This window comes from Opisthorchis viverrini (assembly GCF_000715545.1).
Source record: "Opisthorchis viverrini unplaced genomic scaffold opera_v5_231, whole genome shotgun sequence".
NCBI classification, from domain to species: domain Eukaryota; kingdom Metazoa; phylum Platyhelminthes; class Trematoda; order Opisthorchiida; family Opisthorchiidae; genus Opisthorchis; species Opisthorchis viverrini.
The window spans coordinates 614020-624415 of NW_008751889.1; the positions used below are offsets into that span (position 1 = coordinate 614020).

Here is a 10396-nt window from a genome sequence, read left to right on the forward strand (position 1 = left end):
TGGTCTGTAGCACCTGAAACTGAACACCATGTTGAACCTAGATACTAGAACTTTGTGCAACAAATGTAAAGTGTATTCTCGTTTTTCTGAGATGAAATCAAAACGGGAAGAGGAAACTGGGGAACTGCTTGTCGATTACCAGACTATGGATGATAGGAATCACATACCAAGCTGTGGAGGTTCGAAGCTGTGGGAATATCCTACTATGGCTCATATGGAGGCGGTGCAGTTGGCCACGTTCCGGGTTTAAGATAGTTAGTTTCAGATGATGCGTATGGAACCGTTGAATTCTGCGCGACATATGGATATGCAGGGGGAATACCATCCGTTGACACATTCGTTTCCACACGGGATATGTTTTCTGGGTACTGTGAGGGGCTAGAAACGGATGCGGGTTGGGGATGTAGATCCGGGGGCTGTTGCTCGTTGATCTTTTTTCTCCAGTGACAGTCACACACGTCCGTAAACATGAGTATCACATAGATCCCACAAAGGCTCCCAGCAGCAACGTTGAGCGCACCCATAGTGAAAAGGGCGAACTGAGATTCAGACTCGTCCATATATTCTACCAGCCCGTTTATACCCAATGCGATCGAGACAGCCGTACTGCAGATGGCTAAAAATATCGCTAGAACTAACCATTTCCGGATGCGTGTGCAGGCAGCCGCGAAACAGAAAACTGGTGAAATAAGCATCACGCTAGCTGATAGGTAACCAACTGGTAGACTTTCTTTCGGCCAGGACCATTGGGAATCGTTTTCCGAGGTGAACACAAAAAACAGCTGTGCGGCGTACAGACCCGCACTAAGCAGCGCGATAACCACGCCATAGGCCAAGAGATGGGAAGGGTGTTGGATTTGCTTCATTATTTTTACAGCCGTTCCTCAATGTATGCAATCATTCTCTGTTGAATAAAACGGTCATTCACAATAAGTTCAAAGTTTAATCCAGATTATGGACCCGGGGTTAATGAGGTATATCTGTGTTCGGTCAATTTGAATATGAAATTTTGTCGAGGTTGTCTGCGTCCCTCAAACTGGGAGATTTTGTGACCGAAGTAACTGTGGTAGTTCACTTCTGAATCGAACAGTTGTCCAATTTCGTTCACGTGCCGGTGCAACTTTGTTTTCCAAAAGCCCATTGGTCCCGACGCATGTTCCGCACATCCGTATGTCGACCAATCAGCAGCGGGTATGGCGACCTTCGAAAGCGTTCTACATTCGTCATTTGCGTGATGCCCTCAAACGATGGGCTGACATGAAAAGCGATGAACTGAGATGAACCGCCTATTGACACCCCTAAACTAAACAAAAGTACGGGAGGTGTCAGTCGATCAATAGGAAAGAAACCCTATAATCGATTGTTGATCAGGTGGCTGTTGATCTGTTCGCCGAGCTTGGCAATTGGCTTGCAAACGTTTCGTCACCATACCAGTAGACATCATCAGTGCGCACTGATGATGTCTCCTCGTATGGTGACGAAACGTTTGCAAGTCAATTGCCAAGCTCGGCGAACAGATCAACAGCCACCTGATCAGCAACCAATAAACTCACCCGAGCCACCAATATTTCAACAAATTACCAAACCCTATAATCGAAATCAATCAACTCCTTTTTCCTAAAGATATGTTGTCTTTCAGCTCAGCTACTTCGGAAACGTTCATTGCTATCCGGAAAATGAATTTTGGATTTGTTCCCTGTTACTCCTCGTTCAAATGTTTCTCTGTTACATTCCACGTACCTGTCACACCGACTCATCAGACAGTCGATGTTCTTGAGTTTTCTCTATTCCGGCAATAAGTTGACAGTAAAACTGTTTTCTCTCCCCACCAACACCACCACAAAAACGGCCACTCTTTGTAGTTTCGTTAGCTCACATACGTGTGGCTCTAAAACAAAGGGTTTGTCTTCTCATTTCAAGCATATACATGAATATTTTATCATAAATATGAATTTCAAGAACGACTGTGAATACAATGGGGCGACTCACCGTGGTGATTTGCCACACCACAGTCTTATGCTTTGCAAACTGGCATGTCGGGGTGCGATGGTTCTACTAACTTGTGCTCGGAGTCATTTACAATACATACTTGATGTCCAGCCATCTCACCAAGATAGATGGCAGGAAGGTCAGATTCCTGAAACTAATCCCAGAATGCCCGAAGCCAACTGAGACCGTCAAACTCCACTAAAATCGCAGTAGGGAAGCCATCAAGCATCCAGGCCAGTCAAGCAGTCAATCGATTCATCAACGGCCGACGATGTTGAGGGTTCAGGCATGCCACAGAAGTAACGGCCGATAATGATGGGTGTTCATCCAACTCCAATCGGACAGTTTGTATTGAAGGTCAAAAGCGCGCTTAAAAAACCTTGAGACTCCTCGTATCTTTTACACTCGCCAGTTCACAACACAGCTGTTGTGTTCGAGTCTTTTCCTGATACTAAGGCACTAGAGCGGAGACAGCAGTAGTGTGGCAAACGCCCATTTTTATCACTCAATAAAATAATTTCTCAAGAGGGGCATACAACAACAACCTTTCATTCCTGCAGTATATTTAGTCTCAAATAGGGCCATGATTTTCTCGCTCGAGTAGTGTTTATTTCCTCTCGCACAAACGGCACATTGTTTCATGTACTGAAGGATACTTATGAACGAAATAAGTGTGAGTCGCAGTACATATTCACCGAGGCTCCTAACTTGGTGAAAACCCGGATAAAGTAGATGAGAAATTTTTGCACATAATCCTGTCGCTTCTGTTGTCATAACTACCACTAGGTCGCGAAACACTACGGTAATGTCTCTTCCTTGAATCCGTAGTTCAGCTACCAGCTTAGTCTTCAACTACTAGCCAGGAGGTCACAAGTCCTTGAGTACCTTCAACCAGAGATGTCTCAGCCACCCAACGTCATTGTGCTCAAAGTAGGTTGCCACGTTCTTCATTCTTCGTCTCCAGGTCACGTGTCGTCCACCTTGTAATGGCTTCCAGTGGGAACTGTCTTCAGCAAGCAGAGCATGCGAAGAGCAGCCGAACCAACTTATTAACTCAACAAGTGGCTGATTTGTTGTAAAAAGAACTAGTAATCTTACATCAGTATTCCTACTTCGATGTCGTCATGTTTCATGTGTAATGCTTCAAGCGAACCGATTGTCAAATGCAAGCAGTCTTCTCTTCTTTTCAACCGGCTGTGGCTAGGTTTCACACGAAGCAACACTGTACGCCCTCCCGCGTTTTAGGCCTCTCATCCACAGACTCATGTCATGTCGACTCTATAGGTTTCTAGGTTACTGAAAAGAGCACTTTTTAGGCCCATTCGACGGAATGCAGTGGTCCACTGGGATCAATTATGTGAAATTTTCAGTATCGCCCCCTGCTCTGCTGGGTGGATCGCAGTCCAATGAAAACTGAGCACGTCCAGAAGGCTAGTTGACTGAGTGAGTGAAAGTTATTTGCTCGAAGAACAAATCAATACAAAGTGCTGATCGTTAATGAATGCATAGACCTAAATGCTCGATACGTTTACGCGCTCACACCTAGTTAGCAATCACAGCAAAATGCCTCACGAGTTTTTTACCCAACTGAAGAGGAAACTACACACGTGCTGGATTCACTTTGACTCTAGCTGTCTTCATCTCATGTTGCAACTTTGTAGCTTGTCCATCAACGGTGAAAGTTTACTTTTTGGTCGACGTTGGTTGATCAGAAATTGATCATAGGCATAGACGTCAGCTGTTACTTGAGTTCCTTGTGCGCACCCGTCACATGATTCTGACACTTGATGTGCTTTCAAAATCAATTTACTACATTGGCGACTGCCTTCCAAAATCGGAGTGGTCTTTCTAGCCGTCTACGTGACTCGTTTGTCACGTGACTGTATTTGAAAATCCAACCAGTTATCCAATTCTGTTCGAGCAGTGGATGTGCAGAGTTCACGGAAAGTCCGCGCGTATTATAGATTCGTAAAGTAGAGGGGGATTTTTCCTGTGTAAACACCCTAATTTATGCCCCAATGAGAAGCAGCACGCGCCAATTCCAAGTTAGATAAAGACATATAACCTGATCTGAAGGTACACGATGCATTTGTTTTGTCCGATTTTGCCCCAATGAGAAGCAGCACGCGCCAATTCCAAGTTAGATAAAGACATATAACCTGATCTGAAGGTACACAATGCATTTGTTTTGTCCGAATTTCACATAAAATTTTAGCAGGATGTAGAGATATGAAATTCCGAACGGCATTTGAACCATGTAAGCACCGTTCCAAGGGGCTACAGATCAAGTATTGTTTGTTTTCTGTCCTCTTACGTATACAGGTAAATGAAACTGAATAACAATTTGACACCAAAAGCCTATCCTTTTCAATAGGTAGTGTGCAAATTTACAAGTGGGTCCGGTTGCCTATTACGAATTAGCCTAACCATTCCATCGTGTTCGATAGGGGTTATAGCCCCAAAGTATAAATGCAGCGTATACAAAGATTGTGGGTGTCGACATCAGTCCTAGGGTAGTCTGGGTTTAGGGCTGTACAAGAAAGTGCAAATTCAGTTCTTGCTATCTGAAACTGTCGCCAGCTTGTTGATGACAAATCCACACCCCCTAAAATGAAGATGACAGGTATAAACGGGGCTAGACTTAGTCTCACATGTCGTTTTCCAATCAATTGTATATCTGTATTGTATATTTGTATTTGTATTGTATATTTTTCTATTTTCTCACCTTTGCAGGGATTTTGATCCAAAAGGATCTGGTTCGTTTGTGAAGTCCAGTAGTCTATCCCAGGCTTATGTGTCGAAACGAAGGTCTGGTCATATGGTACTCTAGCTCACAGTTGATACTGTTATCTCTGCCTCAGTGAAGTTTAAACGGCATTGGAGTTAAAAACTCAAAAATGACGGCACTAGCGTCGTAGTAATGATTGATCTCGTGTGAGTAAAATTTTGATCCGCAAAAGCAAAATACGTATAACTGAGCGGCCGATGTATGGCAGCAGCTTAAAAAAATGGTACCTAAGCTTCCGATCACAAGTATTTGGGACTTTCTTTGGCGTGAAGGAACTATGGCTATTCACAAATTCGCCAAATCCCAGACTACTCACTAGTAGTGATAAATTCACCGCAATTATTTTCACGTCCGCAACGCACCCATCACTGAACTTAGGGGATAAAAATTTGTCGACAGTGCATCCGTGCTAGACCCAATGTAATTTTTTGATTACATCAAGTTGAATGACGTGCAGAGGAAAGATTTCACAAAGTTATTGGCAATGACCCAATGGGGCGTGTTCTTCAGGGAATTTTCAACTATGAGCGAATGGACACCAGCAAGTACAAAATTAAGAAAACCCCATTTCGTCCCAGTTTGACCCGAAAAACTTGTTCTTTTCGGTTAACTGTAAAACTCTTGCCGAAGTACTTTGACTTTTTAGTTCATCTGTGGAAATCTCCACGTTTCTTTTAGGCGAATTTTTTATGCGCAAAATATCTCATCAAGTGAAGTGGTGTCGCCCACAGAGGCACAACTTATTTGAGTGGTTCATATCATTCCACGCGGATCTATCGGTATTTGGGATCAGTGTTTGCAAAAAGTACAGTATGCTAGATTGTAATGGAGATAACTTATGCGTAGCTCTCAGGTACTGCTTTCTGAAAGGGACCATCCGACCTTTCTATGCCCTCGTGGATTAACAGGGACAGTGTCTGACAAAATTCCGACGTAATTAGTGTGCTCGGTGATCTGTTTGTTGACTGATCAATGTTCTAAGCATCGTGCCTTGTTTGCTCCGTCCAAGAACAGCTCAGCTTTATTCCAAAAAATGTGACGGTATTCTAGACCGATGTAATGACGCGATCAAGCGTCGACAAAATCGCGTATGCAACCAACTGGCCACAGAAACGAACAAAAGTTTCTACGTTATGACTTGGATGCAGTTATTTCTAGCACAGAGCCATTATTGCTTCTAAAATAGCTTTGTAAAATATTTCATTGGAATTTCGTGAATTTGTCCGGCCTCGTTTATTAAATTGCTGGTGTGTCGTGGTACAGTGCAGTGGTAGACGGCTTTAATACGTGACTGCCTAGCTACAATACCAACCGAAAGGAAGCATGAGGGCTGAGGTTTGACGAAGCCCACACAAAAACACTGGAGATGCCGCGGTTGGTTTTGAACTCCGAGCCTTCCGATAAGTTTATTTGCGCTTCAACCACCGGGCCATCTCGAAGCAGGGAAACGGTGAACATCCGTGAATCACTGAATCTACCGAATGCTTATCAACAGCATTCTGGGCAACGTGGAAAAGTATGGTTGCAGCTGTTGTTGCGGTAATCCGACCTTACCTGACATATTCCTGGCAGAGACTGAAACGTCCGAGGATTTTTGTGACACACTGTCATGCAAACACATGAATTAGTGATCCAGACGAATGGTAGGCGGTTAAGGTTAGGTCGTTTTTCTTGTAAGGGGATGATTATCCCGTCTGCTTACACGATCACCTGCTACGATTAGACTAACCGGTATCACACAGTGAAATATGAATATTTATGCATCTCAGTCCCAGAGCCACAGTCAATTTCCCATAAGTGACTGAGAGTGAAGCCAAGTGTACAATGAGACGAACTAGTGTAGTCTGCGAGTGATATGCGAAAGAAGGGTCGATGTAGCTCCTTTTGTCAGTACACACATACGGCTGTTGAATGAAGGGAAAATAACGTGAGGACAGATGAAACTCAGCCAGACGATCAATAGCAAAAGTCTCACTAAACGACAAACTGTGCGTACTGGATCTTGTAGCCTGTTTGGATGAACTTGATCTGCATTGGGTGACGGGCACTACGTTAGCAGGTAGGTGACTCCTTGCCTTCAAGTTAATTGTTTCGACGTGAACATTCTTGACGTTGAGCAGCGACTCATCAACAAGTTGTGAGAATCTGGTCATCTCAGTTTTGTAGTGAAGCGTCGGATAGAAAAGCGATGTATTATTGTGTTTTGAACATGGATCTTTGGACGAATGAGTTGTTTTTTAATTTGCTGTATAGTCACGTTGCCACTGTCCACAAAGGAACCAACAACGTCGAACACCTGTTGTTATTATTCTGTCAGTCCACCTGACATCTTTTACTTAGTGCCTTGCCAGCTATTTTTACTTTAAAAAATTCTTGGAATTGAATAAATTGAAGCATCCGTCTCAGCTAAGAATACACTCTATGGTAATTGTAGTAACGGTATTTCTCTCAGCTTAGTTCTGTGTCTGAGCCTTTCAAGCTAGCGTTCACGTCAAAAACAACCACCAAGGGTGCACAAGGTATATTAACACCCAAAACGAATTCAGGAACAGTTGTACAGCGCTTCGTATATGTAGTGTAGGCGGTTATAACTTTCTGGGATTTCTGACGCGTTCTGGATGCGTCATTGGTAACCGGCATTCGGCTAATACTGAGTCCTGATTGACTCTTGGATCCAGACTTTCGACCAGTCAGATCACGGTTTGATGCCGGACCGTCAAGCGTCCCGCATTCCTGGCCAGTCTTGCGTGGGATGGACTTCTCGGCCGTAGCAGCACTTGAGTGCGAGCGGTAAAGCGGGATCCGTGTGGAATTCCGCCTAACAGTATTACAATATGGCTGAACGTGTAAATCGTCCGATGGGATTTGCTCTACATTCAGGTCTGATGAGAGGCAACCACCAATCTGACTGAATCGCATCTACTTGTCTTGATCACATTCCCAAAAGAGTAGAATGAGCGCCGTTCCAAGGGCATATGGGATAAAATCCACTCAGCATTGAAAAAGCTTTCGTCGCCCTCCTTATAAGACATTCAACTTGTAAAAGGCACACACGAATTCAACCTAACTCATACCATCCGCAAGCCATATGCAGTAAAGCGCCACTTGCCATGGCCCCGGATGTTATTTTTTCACGATCTCGAATCGATCACCCTTCAACTCTAAAGTGCGTTCAACTTCTTAGTTTGTCAGTCCCATTAGTACACCACAAAAGCTCATAGAACGTGGCCAGAAAACTTAACCTCATAAGGGTACGCAACATCTCAAAGTGCTCTTGTTTGAGTAAATTGGGGGGTAGGACAGCTGTGATTTTACAAGTTGAATGAAAGGTCTCTGTCACCAGGTATTTGTTTTGGCATATTAAATGTCGTTAACACACAATCAGAAGAGATTTGACATTACTAGGCTAGGAGTGACTAACGGTGTCGCCAGCAGCTCTGAAAGAAATCATACTGCTGGCAAACTGCGGCCAGTCATCCTACAAAGTTTATCCGACAACAAGGGATATTGGAGTATGATGGCTAACTTTCAATGCCACGAACCTTCATACCTTCTTTATCTCTCTTCGGAAGTAGTACTCATTCACAGTGGTTGTCGGTTCCGCTACTCAGTTAGCCTTAGAAACCTTCTGAACTCGTAATTGATGGCTGTGCTGAAAAACGGAGACGAACAGCCCAGACGATCGATTCATCGGACCACTAACATAGCCACCATATTCCTTTTCATACGACTGAGAATGAATAGGTTACTGTTGCATTTTCATGGCAACCACAGAACTGTGGTTGTGTTCCGTCCGGTCTAGCATGAGGTCAATGGTGACGGCGAACTTTAAACCACCAGCATTCTGAAGATTTCCCCACATTTCTTTCCAAAGCTCTGATGAAAGCTCGTATAGACCTTGTTCCACCGGTTGGCGTTCTATGGTGAACCACATATTCGAGACCACACCAATAACATATGGGCGAACACGTGATAGAAACATTATTCCCTATCGAACATCACTTGCTATAGTTCTTTGAATCAGCATTGTGGCTCTACCATCTTAACAGTGCAGTTTCTTCTGGTGCTGCGTCCTTGACTCTCTAAAGACTTAGCTAACTACACGACTGTAAAAGCCGATCGCGATAGTACACTATTTCAGTCACAACCAATCGTCGCCTGTTATCATAAAGTGTGTTTACCTGCAATTCAGGGGAAGCAGATCCACTTACTCGTCACTTATAGTGGTTTAGTAGACTATTAGAGTCGAAACTACAGATGGGTTTTATGGAAATCTAGGAACGGTCCTGGTGTTTCCCTCCGAAAAGGACGAAAGCAGTAGAGCCGGAGCTACAAGCATTCGTCGGATAGCTTACTTCGGGTTGCAATTTATCATGAATGAATCTCGCTTATATCTCTTACGCGAAAACAAATGTGACAGGAACAGACTGCCTATCAGTGCATCACCATAAAACCACAAAAAGCAAGAACACACCGAACGTTGATGCCTATTGGCACAAAGTAATTCAAAGGATAGAGCCAATCAGCGCATCGGAGCGGTGTGACAGGACCCACCTACGCACATCACGTGACTAACAGCAACACGCCCAAGACCGGAAACGTGGGAAATTAAAAACACAAATTGACAGGATAACAAAACAAACGAGGAGTTTTCAGCTTCCAATATGCGCCGGCAAACTATTGGTACCACGCCCGCCTCGCATGTCAAGTGGCTGGATTAGAAATCCCGGTATGGTCATACCCATGGGCTGCTGATTGAACCGAATAAGGGTGAAACTCTGGCTGACTAGAACAACCGCCCCAGGACCGCGATGATGTGGACATGATGTCGGAGTTAAAAAGACAGTTCGATCCATTTAGCCAAAGTAGGAGCATGAAAGAGACAACAATAATGATAGTCACAGATTCAAATTTGACTTGGCATGTGCTAGAATTATATATCTTCAGCAGCGACGATTGCCAGTCGGCAGGCCAATGAAAGGCTTAAAAATAGCTAGGGAATCATATATACGTAAATGCAGGATCTGTAAGGTAATCACAGCACTGTCGTATTAAATATCCTTCCTCCTCTCCTAGCATATTTTTCTTAGTCTGGGGCTACCTGATTGGCAGGTTCTGAATTGATCGACAGAACCAGAGTGGTTATTGGGTTGTCTCTCGAGGAGTTGAATAAACCAACCGAATCATCTAAGCAAAAAGAACATCTTGGCCAACTCAGAATTCACAATTCAGCTGAGTTCGGCATGCACTGTTTCAGTGACTGTACAAGGCTGGCCTTAGCTGCCATGCATCCGAGGTTCGAATTCTGGCGAGATTATGGATAGACACTACTGAAATGTCATAGTGAGGATGGAGCTAAAGTTCAGTTCTCCCCCTCTTTTGTATGGAATACTGGATGGACTGTTCAAACTACGGTGAAGGAAATATCAACGCGCCCTCAATGGCGCTCATGCATCAAACCTATTGCCTTCAATGCATAGCTCCTTTTCCACCCAGCCCCCCGCTTGACAACCCACTGACAGTGCTAGATTTATGCACCAATTTGCCAGCTCGCGCGTGCAATGCGGAGCTACCTACCCCCTCCCCTACATCATCGGTGAACGAAACTGCGGCATGCAC

General features: G+C 44.2%; 2 protein-coding genes across 2 annotated transcripts in view; both read right to left on the reverse strand.

Moving 5' to 3' along the window:
* Positions 1-203: 203 nt before the first annotated feature.
* On the reverse strand, positions 204-866 carry T265_08722 (hypothetical protein; the record flags this gene model as incomplete). The annotated part of the gene is made up of 1 exon (XM_009174602.1): positions 204-866. One exon carries the CDS (start codon positions 864-866, stop codon positions 204-206), a length of 663 nt encoding a protein of 220 aa, XP_009172866.1.
* Positions 867-8380: 7514 nt separating this feature from the next.
* T265_08723 (hypothetical protein) overlaps positions 8381-10396 on the reverse strand; it is a gene marked incomplete at both ends in the record, with an annotated part of 54615 nt that continues 52599 nt past the window's right edge. Inside the window, one exon of the mRNA XM_009174603.1 lies at positions 8381-8429. Coding sequence (XP_009172867.1) covers positions 8381-8429 — 49 coding nt within the window. The remainder of the gene's footprint in view (positions 8430-10396) is intronic.